The sequence below is a fragment of the Homalodisca vitripennis genome, chromosome 3 (assembly GCF_021130785.1).
Source record: "Homalodisca vitripennis isolate AUS2020 chromosome 3, UT_GWSS_2.1, whole genome shotgun sequence".
Lineage (NCBI taxonomy): Eukaryota > Metazoa > Arthropoda > Insecta > Hemiptera > Cicadellidae > Homalodisca > Homalodisca vitripennis.
Window position 1 is genome coordinate 198,153,126 of NC_060209.1, and position 24,198 is coordinate 198,177,323.

Here is a 24,198-nt window from a genome sequence, read left to right on the forward strand (position 1 = left end):
CGCAACTTCCTCGAATCCTACAAATCGAGTTTGTCAAAAATCACTAGCCAGCAAAAGACATCCCTCTATACTTGACTTACACTTATGTTTGTGATGGAGAGTCCTGTCTAAAGCTTCAAATCTTCCCTTATGGTTCATATAGTATGTTTATTTCATACACTCAGCTAATATTCTCGAATTTGGACTCAGCTGCATTGTTTTGGAATGTTGCACATTGAAGTATTAGTAATGTTTAAGTTAAGGGGTAACTTAAATGCTGAATGGGTTTTCCACATCGAACCACATAGTTGCTATCCCAGAATATTCTACAGCGATTGCTCTGACCTTTTCTTTCGTAAGACATGCAAGCAAGACATTAACTAAATATTAATCCTATTTTTTTCAAAAGAGTAATAATTGAGAAATTGATGTCTTCAGATTGAAGTATATTATTATATTTATATCCGAAGATAATTTATACTAATAGGCAATAGGAATGAAATTCTGATAGCATCTTTTGCTCCTTTAACCCATTGCGCTTCTTGCGTTATTAATGTCTGTAAATTTACGTATATCTACCAAAATACTAAAGCCATATTGTTACACACCTTTAGACTTAAAAAGAACTATCCAATACATTAAAAGTGGGAATATTTGTAATGGCTAATAATTTTGTAACTATGATCCATAAATACTGTTGGTGAAAAATTATTAGGTATTGCGTGGCTTAATTATAGTTATTAGAAGAATGATAGGTCAGTACATTCGTAAAATTGAGGCAACATGCACAACATCAACTTATTTTTTTAATATTTAACATACTCATGTCCTCCTCCGTAGACTAATGGATATAGTCTCGGCTCTCTAACTGAGAGATCACGGGTTCAAATCCCGGGGAGGGCCCATCATGAATAGCCAGTGTTCAATGAAGCCGTCATAGCTTAAAGCTGAGGCTTAAAAAAGAGGAAAAAAAACATACTCTTAGAATAAATTTTCCAACAACCATTCTTAATACGTATCTAGAGCCTTTAAAGACTATTTGAGCCAACAAGTTTCATCGCCCAAAGCATTTTGAGAAAATGTGTGTAAGTCAGTAGTATTAAATTTGACTTTTATTGGCTGAGCGTCAGTTAATCCTATCACGATACCACGAAAACGAACTGATCCACAGACTTAAAATACTGCACGGTGCTTTATATCTACATAGGTAACACAGAGTTTGATGGTGGTGCATGTTATTCAATAGGACTTTGGTGAGTATTTTTACACTGGTATTGTGCGTAACCATGATGGTAATGAAATAGCGAAATAGATATATTTGTAAACAAACTGAGTACAATCATTCAGATTTTAACACGTGAAATACTAACACATGAAGGCTGACAAGCCCCAAACGCACGCAACATAATCTTTCGATGACTTGGTGTGATAACTTTTGTTATTTAAACACAATGACTGCTCATGAAACACAATTTAACAAACAAAGATTGAAATTTATCATAAAGCAAAATTTCATCTGATGAAATCTGATTTTCATGACCTTAAATATAGCATAAATTTTAATTTCTACATAAAAAAGAAACAGTTCTATGATGGTGCATGATCAACTATGGAATTTGGATGAGTATTATTAAAGCCTATCATTTAGTAGGTATGTGCAATTTCTCTTTCATTTGCTGGGGAGGTGTAAAACTTCCTTACCTGTATGATCGTTTGTCCGTAGGACATCCCGAGAATGAAAAAAAGAAATAAACTATAGACTTGTCAGGGAGGGGGTGATTGTGGTGGAGTATTTTGCACGCAACCTCATCGAAGCCATCATATGACATTTGTAGTGGCGTACTCCAACCTTGTGTGTGTGTGTGTGTGTGTTAATATATATATATATATATATGTGTGTGTGTGTGTGTGTGTGTATATATATATATATATATATATATATATATATATATATATATATATATATATATATATATATATACATACACACACATTTTATGCGTTGTATCCTGAATGGATGGTTTTAATAGGGAACACATTTTTAATGCTTCCACAAAACCTTTTTGGAGGTATTAAAAAATAGTTGTATAAATTGTTATGTATAATATGAAAACGTGAGGAGACATTAATAATTATTATAGAATAGATTATGAACAACTAGAAACTCCTTCACAATAGAATTGCAATCTCATTACCAAGTTACAAAGAACGTTAACTGAACGGTCTGGACGACAAGGTGACGATAACTTCACGGTGTTTCTGATGAACAGCTGTTCAACTTTCATCACAAAAGTTGTCTGCTATTATTTATTTAGTTTCCGTATTTCTTTGTTGTTATGTTGAATGTATTCCTAGTAGATAACGTCACCAATCGTAAAATGCAATTGTTATAATATCCTTTGTGTCAAATAAAAGTCATGTTTAGTCTAGCTTTTGGTTTTGAATAGATACGAGTTAAACCCAAAGATTAGCCACATTTCTTTCGTGAAGTATTGACTTATGCGTTGGTTTTAGCCAACATTAATTGTTATCTTATCTCTTTTGTTTGTTCAGGTTCAGATTACCCTAGTACTTAGTACTTATTACTGCCACAGGCGCTTGATCAGTCTTTCACTTCATTAGTTTACAACAGTCTGTAACCTATATTCTTGTGTTGTGAGTTGGTGAGGGGGTTCATATTTTACAACTCATCAAATTATGGCTTTAAATAGGCATTGGTCTCTGTTATTTCGCCAGAGAAAAAAGTCCATATTATGATAAAGTTTTGCTAGTTTTCTTTCATTAATCAGTTGTGTTTTTAGATTGTTAGATTTCAGTACTAAAGTTTGTTTTTAACAGTATGGCTTCTCCAAATAGTTTAGATGTACCTATTGGTATCAAAATTATTCAGAAATCAACATTCTTCTGCCCTAGAAAGACTTTTAATAGAAATGCTTGGTAAGTAGCCTAAAAGTTTATTATTTTTCATAGTATTTTGAATATTACTGGAGCTGTATAATAAGAGGCCACCACCACAATGAAATCAATATTCATGTCATTTTTTGAGGGAGGCTTTAATAAGCGGGCCTAATTCGATATATTATCCAAATTCCACATGTAAAATTCATACACAATAAGTGTTATAATAAATTACCGTAATACAATCTTAAGAACATAAATTTAACAATAACACTACAAAACAACAAAACTAACTATAGCCTAGACTTAAATATCAAAGAAACCTTACAATATTTTTAAGTTGCTCAGCTTAATATCAATGAGTAACTGTTTTTGTAAAATGGAGAAAATTTTCTTCCCATGGTTTACCAGGAGACAAACCCACGTATGTTGAAGCCACTTGTCTTTTGTTAGAAATATTTCATATATTTTTCTTATATTCATCGCCATTTTCAAAGTCTCAAGTCTCCTTTGGATAAAAACAACCGAATAACAAGTATAGACCGCCTATTAAAGTCTACCCATTATTTGGTCATAATGACATGCAATTTACACATAGGGTCAAAGACTGTTTCTTCTAATAATGTAGTGTCTGTAGTTCCTCGGTAAGAAGACTGTTTAATAAAAAGTGGCCTCCTGATAATACCAAAGTACCAATCTTTTATCACAGCATATCGTATAACTTAAAAATTAAATTGAACAGTATCTTACAAGTATTAGGACAGAGGCAATATAAGTTGACAAGAGCTCCTTTTAAAATCAATGTAGATCACATACAGGAACAGGCAATTGACATAAAATGTGATTCTCAAGCATTGTCGGATTCTCAAAACATGGGTGCTTGTTTGGTTCAGTTATCTTTATGTTACCCGCAAGTTGTTTTAGTAGCTGCAAAGTTGTGCAATTTTTATCCGTTCTGAATTCTGAAGTCTGGATTTTCAACATTGGCTTATATAAAGTCAAAATTTCGAGCAAGAGTAGACATCGAAAGTTACCTGCTATGTGCTTTGTCAAAGTTACAATCAGATATTTAAAAGTTGTAAAAAAAACGTTGCCAACCTTCTTACTAAGTCCTAAAGTGACTAATATAATAGCCATCATTAACTACGTTTTCTATTCATTAACACATTTTTTAGTTCTGTGTTTCATTGTAATTATATGTGTTTCTTTACTAGTGACAATAACTGTAGGCAAAATAATGTATATTGAAAAATGTATTTGAGATAATACAAACGTTTCGTAAAATATGCATTATTACATATTATACACATTTTTAAAACGTGCAAGTCTAACCAATATCTTAACATATAAATTGACATTTTAATTTTAGTGGAGAAAGCCAAATGTCAATGTACTAAGGGAGACAAAGCCTGAGAGGTTGAGATCTCCTGCTCTAAATCTTTTCACTCAGAAGAGAACATCATAGGGTGACAAACGTAAATCTTTAGTTTTCAACATCAAATTCCTACAAGCTTAGCTTAGAACCTTAAATGCTTCAGAATGTTATCCAGGCATTATCTAGGCCTAGTTTGTTAACTCGGAAATTTATCTGCATCCAAGCCAATCATTTCCTTATTTTTTGGTGAATTGAATGAATGAATGAATGAAAAATGAATGAATGAATGAATGAAAAGTGAATGAATGAATATTTATTTATTTCCTCATAGATACAAAGATCTCAACATACATGCAAAAACAGGAAATGATCTCCACATGGGTATAGCCTGTGGTGATCACTCTGCACTCTGCATTTGGTTAGTTTTATAATGGCGTAATCAGTACCATTTCCGAGCTTGTGCAGGAATTTTGAATACACTCTGTGTTGGTGCTCTAATTTCACACCTAAATGTACTACCAAAAGAATCTTAGTTTTAGTGAATGTAGTTCAGATTGTCTTACTGTGGCATTTTTGTTGTTAGGTACCGAAGCTCTGTGGTGGTGCTCACATTTCTTACGTACATGTGTTACCACATGAACCGCAAACCTGTCAGTGTAGTCAAGAGTGTACTCCATCGTAACTGTTCGGCTGTCGATCCCAACACTCCTCACAATACTGATAATTGGTGTGACTGGGCTCCTTTTGGTAAGTAAAAATATATCATTTTGAGGATCGCTTAAATTTATGGACCTTTTCAGTTAATTCACCACCAGTACTTTGTTCACTCTCTGTTTACTCACAACCACTCAATAGATGTTTATTCACTTATAAAACTATTCCAGAACATTTAATACAGGCAGTTACTCGTAATTGTTATCTCATGGGAATTTATATTCTTTGCATACCTACTTCTATAGTAGCCATTGCCCTGCTATTTAGAATAATTTGGTTAGGTGAGTTAGCGCTCAAGCATTAGTGATAAACCTTTTGGAATTCAATATTTTACATATCGTTACTGTTTCAAGGGATGTTTTTGGTTTGTTGCCATCTGTGTGGGGCAGTGTTATATCAATTTAAAGTTAAAATAAATTTTAATTGATTTCACTAATGACCTTGTCACAGCTGTTTGAGTTATTTTTTATGCCGATTGATAGCCAATCCAAAAAGCTATAATGCAAGAAAGAAATAATTTAATTTACATAAAAACTAAAGGCAGTACAGAGCAAAACGGGAAGAATTGTAAAATTGTACGTATAGGGCTTGGTGGTTTTGGATAGTACCGGCCTATTGGGCACTGGCACGGGTAGGGTAGCAGCCTCTGGCACTGGTGTCCAAAGGGTTAATGTTGCCCAATAGTAAGAAACTACTTTTTTATTACAAAATATCAGTTTTGCAAAAAAAAAAAAAAAAAAAAAAAAAAAAAAAAAATTGCTCTCTTTTACTTTTAAATATTTATAAATATATCATCTTAAAACTGTTGTTGCTTTCTCATAAGATAACTAAAAAATTCATAGTTAACACATAATACAAAATTACTTAAAACATTTTTCCAAATTTTAAAATAAATAGTTTAGGCTTAGGAAAAAAAAAAAAAAAAAAAAAAAAAACACTTTTTTAGACTAATAAAATTAAAAAAAGCAGGTATAAGCTTTTGAAACTTATAGTTTGGGGTCTTTTTCTATTTCTTCAATAATTATAGTTTCTTTGTTCTACTCATAAGTGTAGAACAATTCAATATAAACCAAACAAAACAATATTATAGGCATAAACGGATTTATGATCGTTTCAACAGATGTCAGAAAATTCGCTTATTTCAGTTGTAGCACGAGTCCTCGGGTCAGTGACTTTCAGATAGTCAGCTGTCTTAGCACTTGGTGGTCTTAGCATGTCAATTTGCATATGTCTGTGGCAATAAAAGTGTTAAAACTTTGATAGGTCACCATTTTGTACTGGATTGAGACAGAGACCTCAGGTTTGCGGCATTGTTCTTCTTTTACAAGGGTCTTTACAATGACATGACAATGATGTTCCAATGATTGTTGTTCTTATAACGGTCCCCCATGGATATATTTCTGTTTAAACTTTAATATATAGTGGATGGAACTTGAGGAACACCTGATATATATAATTAAAGTTATACAGTACATAACTTATATAGTGATATCATTATTAAATCCTTATGCTTACTCTTTAATAAGTATTTTTAATAGTATTTATTTGATGTAAGCCTACTTTTTATTGTGTCAGGTTAAGAGGTTAAAGACTAATCTTCCATAGCACTTATTCCTGAAAAGATCCTTGCACTGTTTAGAAGTGACATCCTATTAGACATGTTTAACATCAGGGTTAAGATCCCTATTTAGGCCTGTTGGCCCCACTCACTCTTAACAATCATTCTCTGCAACTATAAAAAAAATTGCTTTTAATGATGTACCTCTTCTGGGCTTCCTTTGGGTTGACAATAATAAGACAATAAGACATTTTAACAAATACCTTTTAAGAAACATGACACATTACTAGAAACAGTAATGAGCTCGAATTACCAAGGTATAGGTTAACAGTTACCATGAATTACCATAAGTATCAAGGCTTAAAAATGTATAATTCATGGCAAAATCTATCAGAGAACAAATTTTCAGTAGTGTTACATGACTGGTTAACTAGAAATCCATTCTATAAATTAGACAATATTTTAAAGCTATCAAAGATATGATATGAAGTTGTTATAGCCTATGAAGTTGTAAGAAGTTGTACAACATTTAATCTGAATAATTAATTAATACTAATTGTATTATCTATTCACTTGTATTATAATACTTGAATATATCTAAGGGTAAAAACTTTGAGAATAACTGTTTAAATAAAATGATAATGTCCATTGCAATGTATGTAACATGCTGAAGGATAAATAAAATGTCTTATTCTCATCAAATAAACTTTTTTTCAAAGCAGAAAAAAACCAAAAACATTCTTTCAAGCTTGAACTAAGTTAATGACCTTAATAGAGTAAAACTGTTAGGTTTAGGCAAACACTGATGTCTGTGTAGCCGATGGATCTTTTACTGGTTCATTGGTTATTGGTTTTTATCTGGTAATATTACACTCATATTACTCAACCAATTATATATGCTGATGGTGTGACCCTATTGGCTTTTCATAGTAACCTAATGAATCTTGAGGCAATTATGGAAGATGCAAAATATGCTATTAACTGGTTTTTATCAAATAAACTTTTTTCGATGCAGAAAAAACTAAACAATTCTTTAGAGCTGGAACCAAGTTAATGACCTTAATACAGTAAAATTGTTAGGTTTAGGCAAACACTGATGTCTGTGTAGCCGATGGATCTTTCACTGGTTCATTTGTTATTGGTTTTTATCTGCTAATAGAAACTTCACTGGGTACACCAAACACCGATGTCTGTGTAGTTAATGGATCTTTCACTGGTTCATTTGTTATCGGTTTGTATCTGCTAATAGAAACTTCACTGGATTTAACTAGATGAAAACCAATTAATGACAAGATGTTTTGCAACTTCCATAATTGCCACAAGATTCATTAGGTTACTATCAGGAGCCACTAGGGTCATGTCATCAGCATATAGAACTCTCTATATAGAGAGTTCTATTGCTGTATTTAAATTTTGTGGCAAGTCGTTGATTGTAACAGTCAAAAAGAAAGGTCCAAGAATGGATCCCTGAGGAATTCCTATATTAACATTCAATAATGATGATGACTGTCCTCTAACTGAAACATACTGCTTCCTGCCAATCAGATATGATGTAATTATATCTGTGGATGTATTTTCAATACCATACAATTTTAGCTTATTGATTAAGATATCATGTGGTACACAATCAAGAGCACATTACCTGAGTGACACAAAATAAGAGCTACAGATTCTTATTTTTCAAAGGCTTTGATTGATTTCTCCACTAAATTTAGAAAAGCTGTTGTTATTGATAATCCTTAAAGGAAACCAAATTGACAGTTTGAATGTAGATGATTGTCATCAAAATAGAAACTTAATTGATTACGCATTGCAGATTTTTTTTATAAGAAATATGGAACTGTGTGGTAATTCTGCAGTTATCTTTTGTCACCCTTCTTAAAAAAAAACTTATTTTGCAAAAAGCTTATAAACTTAATTTGCCATACACATTTTGTATTAAGCTTACCTATTTAAAAACAATTAGTTATCCTCGATTCCTATATAAAATGTTGTGTAGATTTCTAACATATTTTCAAAAGTGGAAAAATGTTAATACATAATGGTGAACACTAAGTTTTACTAAGACAAAATACAATTTTCTTAAAAACAATAAAAAATTAATCCAATTTGAGAAAAATAAAATTGATTTTTTGTGTCATTGATACTTGGTAGTTCCACTAAAAAAAATTAACACCAACTTATGTTTATCCTGTATATGTATGTACAGGGTGAACATAAGTTGGACATAAGTTTGTACCAGTGTTCAAAAGTTAGTACTCAGGATAAAAAAAGTCTTATAAAAATAGATTGAGGAATGTGTTGTTGTTTAGTCACTAGTTGCTATTTTGTATTAAAACAAAAATATTATCTCCATAAACAATTTACCAGATACCAACTAATTTATTATTAGTTGAGAGACATCAGCTATTTTGCATAGCTGAGTTTGTTGCACCCAGCTTATGCAAGTGTACCTTTAAAGTGGTCATGCTCACTGATGTGTTGATGGATTTCTTTGAAAAAAGTACCTAAATATTGAAAAATAGTTGGTATTTTGTAAATTTGTTATAAAAATACTGTTTTTTATTTGACTTAAAAAATTTTTAACAGGCCAAAATGTTAATATTATGTCAATCACACAATTTTTTGTTTTCTTCTAATTTGTCGTAGCATATGTGCAAAGTTTGTAGTTCTAGAGATAATAATCTTTTTATTAAAAATACAAAATGGAGGATAGTGGCTAAATGACACATTTCCTGACCATAATTTTTTGTTTAGAGGACATAATTTGTTTGAAATATTGAGTACTATCAGCTACAGAAGTGTGTGTAGGGTTCTTTTCTGAACACCCTGTATAAAGCCTTTTTTTTTGTAAATACTAATATTATGGTTACATCGAGCAATTATTCATACAAAAAAATCCCATGACCGTAAAAATTAAACAATAATAATTATTTTTTAATTTCTGAAAAAAGATTATTTTTGTCAGTTACAACATTGTTTTAGCGACTTGTTCAATTTAATCTTTTCTGGTTTTATTGACAATTGGATAGGCATTACCTGTATGGAATGGTGATGTGTTTTTCCAGATCAAGATGATGCTTCAACGTTGCTTGGCCTGTTTGACTCTTCATTTCTGTTTGCCTATGCTGCTGCTATGTTCGTTAGGTAAGTTCCGATTGTATTTAACTTGTGATCATTTGTTCCCGTGATCGTAGTACTTTAAAACTATTAATTTAAAAAATAAATTTATACTATAAACCTATATGTGTAATACATTGTTTTTCAGAAAATATGGAGATTATTATGTTGTAAAAACTTGTGCATCAATAATTTAATAAAAATTTTGAAATCTTATTTTGTCATTTTTTAATTTTTGAAAAGGTGTGAACTGCATCTTGTTAAGTGTGATAATAATATAAATATTAAAATCTAAGACAACCAATTTATTCTTTATTTTGTCTAGTTTCAGAAAATATATAATGGTATCCCGGTTCTCTTGAAGAAAAATTAAATATATTGTAAAAACCACTAGTAGTACATGAAAGGCTAAATTTGATACTATGGGTAAATAATTTTAAAAAATTAGCAGAAAATATAATTTTTACATCAAATTTTCCAAAATGTACCAAAAATTGAGAGAATTATGTGCAGAATAATCATTACCTGGTATCTTGCAAATGCAAGAATTTCAGGTATATGAGTAAAGTGGTGTTAAGAGCAACAGGTTTCAATTAATCAAAAGTTTAACTGAATTTTGATATGGAAATATTTCACTGATAACATTAATTTTACGATAAATAAATACTGATTTCGAACTTTTGGTGAAATATTGGCATAGTTTAGGGTTCCAGAAAGCATAAAGGGGGAACATAAGTGTCATAGTCAAGACCTAGGTTGTCTGAGTCAGGTCAACAAGTTCTCTATGTCATATGACCTACCAGCAACATTTTGGGACTTTATTGAAATGAGAGCCTAAAACAAGCTATAAACTGACATAATAAACCGTACTTATGATATATCACTAATATTGTAGTTCACCAAACAATTTCACTGCACTGCACAATATCTTAGATTTACCAAGGCTTACTAATTATTACATATCACATAATAAAAAAACATGTGAAATTACTAAAAAAATTCTACATACCAATTTTATAAGATCAGTAATTCTTTCTCTTTGAAATGGTATATAAATAGTGTGGTAGTGTTGATTATGAACTGTCAAAGCGTGTGTGTCGGATCAACTTTATAATGTTGACCGCTACTGATGTTGATTCGGATAGACATTATATGTTGATGGCCAGTTTAAGAGTCAACAATTCGTAGTGTTAATTTACAGTAGAGTCCGGCTATTCTTGAACCTTACTATTCTGTAAATCCACCTATTCCGAACAAAGATCAGAAAAAAATACCAATTTAAAAATTTGTTATAGGAAAAAAAATCATTGAATCTCTGATTTATAACTTTAAAATGCTAAGATGGATAGAAACATGGATTACTATTTCATAATTATTTAGGAGCCAATGGGTCTGCCTGTTCTTATGCCCATGTAACTCACGACAGAAAGAAGACGCTTGCAAAAAGGGGTTGTTAAGTGTGGTAACTACAAAGTTAACTCTGAACCACTTCATTGTCTATTTAAAGTGTAAATATTTGTTAACTAAATCTTGTCCTAGTGTGGTATTTTCCCCAAAACTCATTGTTTCTCAGATAAAGAACTGAGAGGTCATACTTAACATTTTTATGTTAATGTTATGCAATTACAACACTATTGTGTCATACAATTATCTAATCTAAACACAAAACAAACAATTAACTAATTTTATCCCTGTAATGATTAAATTTCTGAAAATAAGATTTATTTTTACTCAAGACAATGTTCAAACTTTTTCATCATGTTGCAAAGAAAACTTAATTAAAACATGGCGTAACGCTACTGAAGTGATGCAAGATTAGAGATAGTCCCAAGCTGCCTTTTCTCATTAAGTTTTAATAGGCTTAGAGTGGTTTATCAGTAGTATGAAGTGTCATACTAATGAGTTGGTATTGTCTTGCTCTACATTTCTTACCTTTAGTTGAAGTGTTGATCTGGTCTTAATTATTGTTACGCTCCATTTAAAGCTTTTCATAAGAATGAAAAAATTCAGCAGAAACTGTTTTACTTAGAACATTAGAAATTTTATTTTATTATTCCCATACTTTCATAGACTTCTGAAAAGTTGAGGTAGATTGGGTGTATTGTTTGGTATTCATAGTTTTAATAACACTTTATAATAAATTAAAAACTGTCATGTTTAATTGAATAAATTATAAATTACCTTTATTACAACATTTTTTTAAAGCAAACTGACAATCTAAGTAAACTACTTATGTGGCACATTTAGTTTGACTCAATTATAAATTAAGGAAGTTGTTTTGTTTACAAATCCATGTTATTGTACTGCAAATAGTCACCGACTTGAAAGTTTTTATGTGTTGGGACAGGTGAATTAACTCAATCAAGCCATTTGTAAGAAGAATTTTCTATGTGACACGTTTATTTTGAATCAATTATAAATCAGAGCAAATGTAATGTTCACAATAGATATTTCATTAAAATATATAGATATAGATATTTCATTCAAAGTGAGGAATATTTACTACATTTTATAGATTTGTTAATGGTATTTTAGGCAGTGACATATTTGAATTTTGAATATATGTTTTCAAATATGTAAATTTTTGTATATGCAGGCCCCAAACAATAATATATTGCATTAAACTGATATGTTTGTTAAACTTTATCTTTTTAAAATTACTTTAGTGTCGGGATATAAGGTCCTTGTAATTTTTAATATGGAGATATGAGTGTATTTATTGGGAATAAAAACTTTTAAGTAATTTAACCCTCCGGCTGGCAACGTCGTAAATTACGACTCATTTTTTCCCGCCGTGAACTGGCAGAGTCGTAATATACGACTCATTAAACATCGTCTACTAATTACGTCATAATTCCGATAATTACCGCTCGAATCGCATAAAAGTTATATCACTTTAATCACAAGATCCCAAGCCTTCTAATAATGTATTCACTTTTATATATATATATATGAATATTTGTAATTTTACTGGCCGCTAAAAGCTCCCGACTACTTCCGCGTGACGCGACTCGGCAACTGTTAGTGCTTTTATATAGTCTTGTTTTTTTCAATTGTAATTTCATTTGTAAATAAAAGTGTTTATAACTATGTATTTTCTTTTTGTGCATAAGTAAGTGAACATTATGCATATTTTAGATTTTTAAATAAAATTAATTTTGAGTTTTTTTTTAATGGCTTAATATAAAAAAGTGTTTAAAAAAAAAAAGTTTTGAGTTCTGACCATCAAACATCCACCATTATTTAGGCAAGTCAAATTATAATTATGTTTATATTGTACAACATATTCTAAAGAGTAATTTGATGTATAACACTTTTGTGTTCTCTCCAATAATTAATTGTACAGGATAAAAAATTAAAAACTCTGCCCGAAGCTTCAAAACAGGGTGCCAGTCAAGGCTCAAATGCGCGCCAGCCGGGGGGTTAAGTACAGTGTAACCTTCAAGAAGGAAGGTAACCTTGGAATTATCGGAACAGGAAGTTCTGGTCCAACTTCATCTTAATCGAAGTCTAGAAAGGGCATGTTGTTACGGGAAGTTTCACGGTCGATACAGATGCTGGAACAGCTGAGTCTGATTATTGCAGCATCAGGCAATAATTTTCAGGAATTTGTTTTTTTCCAGCCCAATTATTCTGGAAGCCAATCTCAAATTTGAAAATACACTTATAGGGTATTTAGCTGTGCTGCAGCTTCCGTTGGTGACAGGGATGCCAAATGCTCATATGTGTTGTATACAGACCTCAGGTAGCTCTTGTATCTTTGTACATTACATTATTACACAAACAATGACACCACGCTATGACAGTAATATGGCAATGGGAATGAATGCAAGCTAGCAGTTACTGAAGGGTTGATTCAATTTGAATGTTGAGTTTAGCTTCAGTTCATGTTCCGTTTATTGCAGCATCTGGTATCTGACTCTGTCTCAGACTTGACTCCTGAAATCTGGAGTTATGTTCGTTTAAAGAGATCCAAAGAATTTCAGCGACGAAGAAGCTCAAATTTAACCTTTACTTCGTTTTAATATCAGAAACACCTATAAATAGGTGAAGAGGCAGTCTGATTGTCTCATCAGATACTTAATTGCACATAATAGCATTGACTGCAATAGCGGTGTCATGTGAGAAATAAACAAGTAGAAGCCTTTCGGCATGGTGACCCTCCCGCTTTCCATAGCAATGTAAATATTTGACTACACAAATAATTCACAACAGAGCAAAACGGCTAAAATTGCATATGTAGTATAAATGCAGGTTTTGCTTTTACATCTGGCCATTTCAGTTTTCCTTATATTGACGATTCTGTATTTGTTACATATCGGTCTTACCAAAAATATGTTAAGACGACAATTATAGAAAATTTGATTCTCTCTATTTTACTAAAGTGCTTTTTTTCCAGTTAAAATTCTTATTTTGGAAGCAATAAGCTAAAAACGAGAAAGAATCATGTTGTTTTGTGTATTTAAAAGATTCATGTATGAACACAAAATTTTGTTTGAATATGAGAATCGTGTTCAACAACTCCAAAGATATAAAAGAAGTAAAAAATTAAAAAAACAATTACACCAGAACTTTCCGATAACTCCATTTACTGGGCTGGGCTAGTGAGTAAAAGACAGAAGAAAACTCTCTAGGCTATCTCGTTCCTCCTGGACCTAAACAGGGAGTATTCCCTATTTTTCCTGAGGTAATTTATGAAATTTTATAGAAAGAGCCCCCACTGTACATTCCATTCTCACATCATTGTCTTGAGATGGTTTAACCCTTTGAGTGCCAACGTCCGATTTTACCGGACGACAAAAGTTGGCCGAAAAGTGCCGACGTCCGAGTTTACCGGACGTTCGGGAAAAAGTCACTAAAAATTGTAACCTTTAATATTTTTAAATAATATCATATTGAAATGTTTGTGAAGAATCGTTCTTTTCAAAATAAATTGTTATAGTACACTTCCGATCAAACTTCAAATTATGAAACTCACATATAAACATGTTTGGTTGCCATAGCTACCAGAAAACAATGTGACAATAGTTTCTTAAAAGTTGTATAACTCACTCATTATTGAAGATAATAATATAAATTTTTCAAGATTTACAGACAATTGCATACACTTTCCAGTGATATGGACTAAGAAAAGAATATGAATTTTTTTGGTCATAATAATTTGGTTGAAAAATGAAATTAAAAAATATTTTCGAATTTTTTTTAGGTAAGTCCATTTTTGGTATTCCTAAATTTAGTGTTATGGTAACTTTGTTATTTTATGTTAATTAAACAGAGTTTTCAGAGAAAAATAAAAAAAGAATCATGTTGATAGCTTATTAAATAATCGAACTGTGAATTTTTTACTAAAACCTTGCAAAATGCCTGAAAAAGGGCTGGCACTTCTAGGTACACCCACTCGAAAAATACCTGGCACTTTTCAGTATACCCACTCAAAAAATACTTGGCACTCAAAGGGTTAATTATGCATGCAATATAGAAGTTATCAGGAACCATAACTTAAAATTGTGAAATGTTCCCTAGCATCTCTTAGTGGTGAAAATAGATAGGAAACCACATCTCTGAATCCTATTTTATCTAGCTGCTTCAGGATAGAATACACTTGGCCTTCAAAACGGTTATCTTTAACAAATCATAAAATTCCAAGTGATTCCTTAGTATTCTGAGCGTAAGTGACAAACTATGGAAGACACCCTATGCTTGCTGCACTCTATTTTATTTTGTTTAGTTTAAACTGTTTCAAACTTAGTTTCATACCAATGACAACTTAATTATAAATAAATTTTAAATGCGATGCTACTATGATGCAAGAGTTACACAGGGATGATATTCTGTTAATAATTCCAATGCGGTTACATCAGGATAAGACTCAACACATCCTAGATTAGAGAGAAGCTCAGTTACATTTCTTGATTCGTTTATAATGTGAACGAGCAACACAAGTCAGTGTAACTTCACTGTCGGACTTCAAAGATTATAGTGTGTAGTTACTAATCTCTTGCTCACAAATCGTGCTTTCCATTTCATCAAGGAACTTGTTAGAAACTTTGTGATTGCACGTCCTGCTTTATGATTTTTGGTGCAGCGTGAATGATTGGAAGTGATTCTTGTTTTTGCACAATAACTAGCATAAACAACTATACTTATTTAGCTTTAAGACAAATACTTACACTCCAAATCAAATAAATATTTTGCTTTTTGTTAAAACAAATACTTTTATTTAAAGTTTGTCATTGATGATGGAAGTTTTGAAAGGATATCAGGATTTTGGACATTTGCCATCGTTATAGGTTATAAAAGGTATAACACAATGTTTTGAGGATTAATACCTCCCCCACCTGATGAAGAGGATAGATTCCTATCCTCAAAAAGTTGTGTTATACCTTTTATAACCTATAACGATGGCAAATGTCCAAAATCCTGATATCCTTCCAAATACTTTTAATGCCAAAAATCTTTGAATTTGAATTTGACGTTTATATACAGTTGTAAAGTTTTAAATATGCCTTTACACTGCTTGTATACTACTTTGGTGAATATTTCTTTCAAATTTTAATTGAACTATTATAACTGTCTTTGAGCTAGCTACCTAAAATTGTGCAAGAAGTCTAGATCTTCAGGAATGTCTAGAATCAATAAAATGGCATTTTTATTGTTTAAATATTTATTTAGTATCAGAACAGATTTGTACAAAAATTAATAAAAAAATCATTTAGTCACAAAATACTCTTAAAAACAAGACAATGTGTATACTATACCTTGTGTTTTGACAAAAGCCCTATCTGATAGATATTTCTAAAAAAAGCCAAACAGTTAATTAAATAAACCATATACAGTAATGTGTCCTCTTAAACTTTTGTACATTAGATTGAAGTCGTATTGTTGAACAATCGTTGTATCGTAAATATGAATTAAGAAATATTAAAAATTATCTGAAATGGTTAATTAATTATAATTTCCATTGATAAACTTGTGTTTAAATGGATATTCACAAATCTTTGTTGGGATTCTGATTAGATTAGGTAACTTCCAAAGATATTAGTGATGCCTTAATAAATACACATTAATTAATGAGATAACATTAATCTGAATGATTAAATTGTGTTAACAACATTCTTCATTATTTAGCTGTAATGACAGTATCATTCTATCCATCATGTGTATGTTCAATAAAACATGAGTGCAGAAATATTATAATTATTTTCCATTTACATAAAGACACTTTATTTCAATTGTCAAAACAAAACAAAATAAATGTTCTGAATTCTGTGAGTTTTGAGTTATCATTATATAAATTAATAAAATAAGGTATATAAAAGGTTTTCCATTTATAAAAATGTTGGAATTGTAGCTTTACATTACATCATTATAAGTATCAAATTATAATAAACTCAAGAACTTACCAGTCTATCTCTCTTTACAAGTGGTGATTGATGTATTTGTGATGATTAAACATCACCATGAAATTGCCACTATTTTGATGTGGTTCGAGTTGTTGGTGTTGCCTCAATTTGTGACGTCAAAATTAAATGGTTCAAATTATTGGATGTGTGCCTGTTGGTAGTGTTGAATAAAAAAAGTTCCAATTAATGTTAGAAGATAGATCCCTAAGTTGTTGGGCGCCAAATTTTAACGTTCTGTTTTAATTGTAAACCAATGTACACTCCACGGTTATGATAGCAAAATATGCGGATTAATTCTAAAAAATGAGATAAAGATACAAATTTATATAATATTAAATTTGTAAAACTTCAAAGATATAAGTTACTATGTCAAGTATGTGGGTCACTAGGTTATATATGTGGGTCAATAGGTTATTCGATTTCTTGTAGTTCAAAACACTGATTTGAATTTGCTTCAATTAAAATTTTATTTCTTGAACAAACCTCACTTCTTATGAGTGTTTTTTTTATCAAAGTGTCATCAGTTATTTTAGGTTGCTGACCTCTGAAGAATGTTAGGTCATTTCAGTATACATCTCATTCAATCCTCCTATTGAATATTATTCACATTGATGAGTAATGCTTTCAATAAGTACTTCTTTAAAAATAAAAAATTAAAATTGCAGGCGCACTAAATCATTTACTATATTTATATTTATATCACTCACTAAATCACTAATATTTTGGGATTAATGAATTTTTTATATAATTCAAATCAAACGTATATATTTTCAATTTCTTAACTTATAAACATTAAAATCAACGTTAAAATAAATTGCACGATTTACATGTGCTCAAAAGGTACGTCCTAAGCATATCTCTTTTTAAAATATGAATTACGAATAGTACTTTTAATAATTTTATTATTTTAATCTATTTTATATAAATTTACCAAACGAATACTCCCAATTTTTTTTATGAACAAATGTTACAAAATTCTTTATACAACGTCCACTACTAAGTGAACAATAATAATAATCCTTATGAGCAGATGTTACGAAATTGTCTACAACTTCCACTACTAATTGACACTCCCAAAAATCCTTATGAGCTGATGTTAAGAAATTGCCTATACAACTTCCACTACTAATTGACACTCCCAATAATCCTCATGAGCAGATGTTATGAAATGGTCTATACAACTGCCACTACTAAATGACACTCCCAAAAATCCTCATGAGCAGATGTTACGAAATTGTCTATACAACTTCCACTACTAATTGACACTCCCAATAATCCTTATGAGCAGATATTCCGAAATTGTCTGTACAACTTCCACTACTAATTGACACTCCCAATAATCCTTATGAGCAGATGTTACTAAATTGTCTATACAACTTCCACTACTAATTGACACTCCCAATAATCCTCATGAACAGATGTTACGAAATGGTCTATACAACTTCCACTACTAATTGACACTCCCAATAATCCTCATGAGCAGATATTACGAAATGGTCTATACAACTTCCGCTACTAATTGACACTCCCAATAATCCTCATGAGCAGATATTACAAAATGGTCAATACAACTTCCACTACTAATTGACACTCCGAATAATCCTCATGAGCAGATGTTACAAAATGGTCTATACAACTGCCACTACTAATTGACACTCCCAATAATCCTCATCAGCAGATGTTAAGAAATTGTCTATACAACTTCCACTACTAATTGACACTCTCAATAATCCTTATGAGCAGATGTTACGAAATTGTCTATACAACTTCCACTACTAATTGACACTCAATAATCCTTATGAGCAGATATTCCGAAATTGTCTATACAAGTTCCACTACTAATTGCCACTCTCAATAATCTTTATGAGCAGATGTTACGAAATTGTCTATACAACTTTCACTACTAATTGAAACTCCCAATAATCCTCATGAGCAGATGTTACGAAATTGACTATACAACTTCCACTACTCATTGATACTCTCAATAATCCTTATGAGCAGATATTACGAAATTGTCTATACAACTTCCACTACTAATGGACACTCCCAATAATCCTTATGAGCAGATGTTACAAAATGGTATATACAACTCTCATTACTAATTGACACTCCCAATAATCCTCATGAGCAGATGTTACGAAATTGTCTATACAACTTCCACTACTCATTGATACTCCCAATAATCCTTATGAGCAGATATTCCGAAATTGTCTGTACAACTTCCACTACTAATTGACACTCCCAATAATCCTTATGAGCAGATGTTACAAAATTGTCTATACAACTTCCACTACTAATTGACACTCCCAATAATCCTCATGAGCAGATGTTACGAAATGGTCTATAAAACTTCTACTACTAATTGGCACTCCCAATAATCCTCATGAGCAGATGTTACGAAATTGTCTATACAAGTTCCACTACTAATTGACACTCCCAATAATCCTCATGAGCAGATATTACGAAATGGTCAATACAACTTTCACTACTAATTGATACTCCCAATAATCCTTATGAGCAGATGTTACAAAATGGTATATACAACTGTCATTACTAATTGACACTCCCAATAATCCTTATGAGCAGATTTTACGAAATGGTCTATAAAACTTCTACTACTAATTGACACTCCCAATAATCCTCATGAGCAGATATTACGAAATGGTCAATACAACTTTCACTACTAATTGATACTCCCAATAATCCTTATGAGCAGATTTTACGAAATTGTCTATACAACTTCCACTACTAATTGACACTCCCAATAATCCTTATGAGCAGATGTTACGAAATTGTCTATACAAATTCCACTACTCATTGATACTCCCAATAATCCTTATGAGCAGATAGTCCGAAATTGTCTATACAACTTCCACTATTAATGGACACTCCCAATAATCCTTATGAGCAGATGTTACAAAATGGTATATACAACTGTCATTACTAATTGACACTCCCAATAATCCTTATGAGCAGATGTTACGAAATGGTCTATAAAACTTCTACTACTAATTGACACTCCCAATAATCCTCATGAGCAGATGTTACGAAATTGTCTATACAACTGTCATTACTAATTGACACTCCCAATAATCCTTATGAGCAGATGTTACGAAATGGTCTATAAAACTTCTACTACTAATTGACACTCCCAATAATCCTCATGAGCAGATGTTACGAAATTGTCTATACAAGTTCCACTACTAATTGACACTCCCAATAATCCTCATGAGCAGATATTACGAAATGGTCAATACAACTTTCACTACTAATTGACACTCCCAATAATCCTCATGAGCAGATGTTACGAAATTGTCTATACAACTTCCACTACTAATTGACACTCCCAATAATCCTTATGAGCAGATGTTACAAAATGGTATATACAACTGTCATTACTAATTGACACTCCCAATAATCCTTATGAGCAGATGTTACGAAATGGTCTATAAAACTTCTACTACTAATTGACACTCCCAATAATCCTCATGAGCAGATGTTACGAAATTGTCTATACAACTGTCATTACTAATTGACACTCCCAATAATCCTTATGAGCAGATGTTACGAAATGGTCTATAAAACTTCTACTACTAATTGACACTCCCAATAATCCTCATGAGCAGATGTTACGAAATGGTCAATACAACTTTCACTACTAATTGACACTCCCAATAATCCTCATGAGCAGATATTACGAAATGGTCAATACAACTTTCACTACTAATTGATACTCCCAATAATCCTTATGAGCATATGTTACGAAATTGTCTATACAACTTCCACTACTAATTGACACTCCCAATAATCCTTATGAGCAGATGTTACGAAATTGTCTATACAACTTCCACTACTAATTGACACTCTCAATAATCCTTATGAGCAGATGTTACGAAATTGTCTATACAACTTCCACTACTAATTCACACTCCCTATAATCCTTATGAGGAGATATTACCAAATTCCACAGCTATCTGGGCTTGTGTATCGTGTTATAAAATATTGTTAATCTCTTCGGATACGATTAAAGAATCTGTAATAATCCGTAATAATCGTACAGTTATCTAATTCTACTCGGTCAACATTCTTATCTTTATAATTACCCGTTATTCCATTTATTATTTTCCATTGAAGCCCTGGGAACTTAAGATTTTATGAGAATAATAATAATTTTTTGCTTCATAAAAGTTAACCCTTGATGATAAAATGTATGGCCACGCCTATGACAGCTCTAGCAGTATGAGCAGAAAATGTAAAGGTGTAGTTGTTCGGTTTCAAAAAGAGCCTAAAGCTTAGTATACTCACTGCCATGCCCATTTGCTCGAGCTGGCTGTTATGAGATTTTGTGAAGAAATAAGGTAGCTCTGGAATTGTTTATCCACGTTAAATAATCTGTATAATACAATTATTGCATCAGCCAGCAGATATTCTATTTTTGAATCAATATGTATGCAAAGTGGAGAAACAAAAATTAAAAGACTGGTGAGATTGTCTCTAATTGGATGGACTGTTCAGCATGAGGCCATTAATGCTAGTTTGGATCAACTTCTGGAAGTGTATGAAACTTTGGAAGTTATTGTAAATGGCACAACAAATAGTAAAATTGCAGCAGAAGCAGATGGTCAAACAAATCAGCACCTTTGAATTTGTTTTCAGTCTAAAACTATTGAACAATGTTTTGAGCCAAACCGAAGTCCTCTCCAAAGAGCTGCAGAATAAATCTTTGGATATTTTAAGGTTTTTGCAAAAGTTGAATCAGTCATTAACTGCTTAAAACTGGATACAGATGATGAATTTAGTTGAGCATATAATGAAGCACAAGAGCAAAGTAACAAATATGGCATGAAGGTTTGTCAGTTGAAAGACTGTCACTCCCTCACAAAAGGAAGATTCAGAAAAAACTTGATGCTATTGACTGCTCAGAGGCTTCATTGCATCCATCACGTGAACAAATGTTCAAGATCGACATTTACTTTCAGGGCATTAAGTAGAAGTAGTTAATAGACTTTTGTATCTCTGCCCCCCAGATTAATGGTCCACGCTACGCCTATGTCTAAGAGAAAGAGTACTATCTTTAAAGCTCAAGATACTTGCAAGTCTATGGGCAATATACGCTAAGTTCCCTGCTCCTTTTGAAGAGAAATCTGGATTGGTATGTGAGATGGGATCAAATCCATGGTCATAACACCTTTTGAGCATTTCACTTGGATCTACTATGGTACAGACTCAAAATCTCAGCAATGTTTCCCAGCCCTAGCCATAAAGGTGTTCAACAGCCTACCAGATAGTATAAAAATGGTGAATTTGGAAGATATCAAACTAGCCCTCAAAAGTCACCTGGAAATTAAGCCTTTGTACTCTCTTAAAGAACTGGAGGAGGAGCCACTTTTTTAAGCATTCCATTGCCATCTAGTTTTCACTATTTTTGTCCTTGTAAATTGGGAATAAGATCAAATGATGCAGCTGGTGAAACCAGTTATCGATCAAGTATTCAAGATCAAATGATGCAATCTATCTGGTGAAAACCTAGTAAGACTGCTGAAAGCTCAATCTCTGGAGATGTCAGACCAACCAGAGGAGGTGTCACTATTCTTCAACTTGTGAAAGAAACCAAGTTAGGACTTCCTATTTAAGAATCATATTGGATTGGTACAATGAGTCGCAAGGCTGATGTTTCTCAGCCTAAGAGCTACCCATGTTTTACTTCATTCTAGTGACCTGAATTTTTCAGGAGTGTTTATTATGTCATTTGAAATATATATATATATATACCTATGACATACCTGTTATTCAATAGGAAATTGTGTGTAAAGTTGAGTGTAACTGCTAGTAACATAATAACACTAATATCTGTATTCTCTGTTATAGTGGAGTGGTTGCTGAGCAATTTAGCATGCGGTACTTCTTGGCTCTGGGTATGATACTGTCAGGAATAGCAAGATATCTGCTATGAATAGCCAAGTTCTAAATATCTGTTCTTTGTTATAGTGGACTGGTTGCTGAGCGAGTTAGCCTACGATACTTCTTGGCTCTTGGTATGATACTGTCAGGAATAGCAAGATATCTGCTATGAATAGCCAAGTTCTAAATATCTGTTCTTTGTTATAGTGGACTGGTTGCTGAGCGAGTTAGCCTACGATACTTCTTGGCTCTTGGTATGATACTGTCAGGAATAGCAAGATATCTGCTATGAATAGCCAAGTTCTAAATATCTGTTCTTTGTTATAGTGGACTGGTTGCTGAGCGAGTTAGCCTACGATACTTCTTGGCTCTTGGTATGATACTGTCAGGAATAGCAAGATATCTGCTATGAATAGCCAAGTTCTAAATATCTGTTCTTTGTTATAGTGGACTGGTTGCTGAGCGAGTTAGCCTACGATACTTCTTGGCTCTGGGTATGATACTGTCAGGAATAGCAAGATATCTGCTATGAATAGCCAAGTTCTAAATATCTGTTCTTTGTTATAGTGGACTGGTTGCTGAGCGAGTTAGCCTACGATACTTCTTGGCTCTGGGTATGATACTGTCAGGGATAGCAGGTTATATGCTGGGAATAGCCAAGTACTATAGCATTCACTCAATTCCGTACTTCATGCTGGTTCAGGTAAGTTTTATTAGTTTGTGTATTTTTCAAATATTTTTGTTTCAATTTTTCTTCATAAAAATTGTATAAAAATTAATTTTAAAATGTTATGCTAAACATTAATATTAAGAAGGGTTTAAGTAATTCAGCTAATTTTCTTTGTAAAAATATTCATTGAAATCCAATTAAGGTTTAAAAGAAAAGAAATATAAGAAAAGTTACCTGGAATATTTTGAAATCCTGAAAAAAAATTTAGTATTCATGTTTTATAATCCAAATTTAACTGACACTAATCAGCTGTTAACATTTTCAGTTGAAGTTCGATTGATTATTTGTACAGTGCTTTATTGGTAGTGTAATGCAGATAGTAAATACAAATTTAATATCTAAATTGTACTCCAGATTGGTTCAGTGGCGTATTTAAACATCTAATACATTGTAAATATTATTTAAACCCTGGTATAAAACCAATCTTAATGATCAAAGCTGTGGATGTTTTAACTTATGGTACTCCAAACTGGAGGGCTTCCTTGATAATGTGATATGGCATTTTAAAAGTAGCTTAAGG

General features: G+C 32.0%; 1 protein-coding gene across 5 annotated transcripts in view; it reads left to right on the top strand.

Moving 5' to 3' along the window:
- The first annotated feature begins 2,276 nt into the window (after window positions 1-2,276).
- Window positions 2,277-24,198, top strand: part of LOC124358009 (glucose-6-phosphate exchanger SLC37A2) — a 58,616-nt gene continuing 36,694 nt past the window's right edge. For 2 of the 5 annotated variants that reach the window (XM_046810225.1, XM_046810226.1), the window contains exons 1-4: window positions 2,279-2,916; window positions 4,836-4,999; window positions 9,593-9,671; window positions 23,516-23,651. In XM_046810225.1, the coding sequence (XP_046666181.1) occupies window positions 2,819-2,916; window positions 4,836-4,999; window positions 9,593-9,671; window positions 23,516-23,651 (477 nt within the window). In that variant the 5' untranslated portion in view covers window positions 2,279-2,818. Of the gene's footprint in view, window positions 2,917-4,835; window positions 5,000-9,592; window positions 9,672-23,515; window positions 23,652-24,198 lie in introns of all 5 variants that reach the window. The other 3 variants (XM_046810228.1, XM_046810227.1, XM_046810224.1) reach the window with 3 other exon arrangements.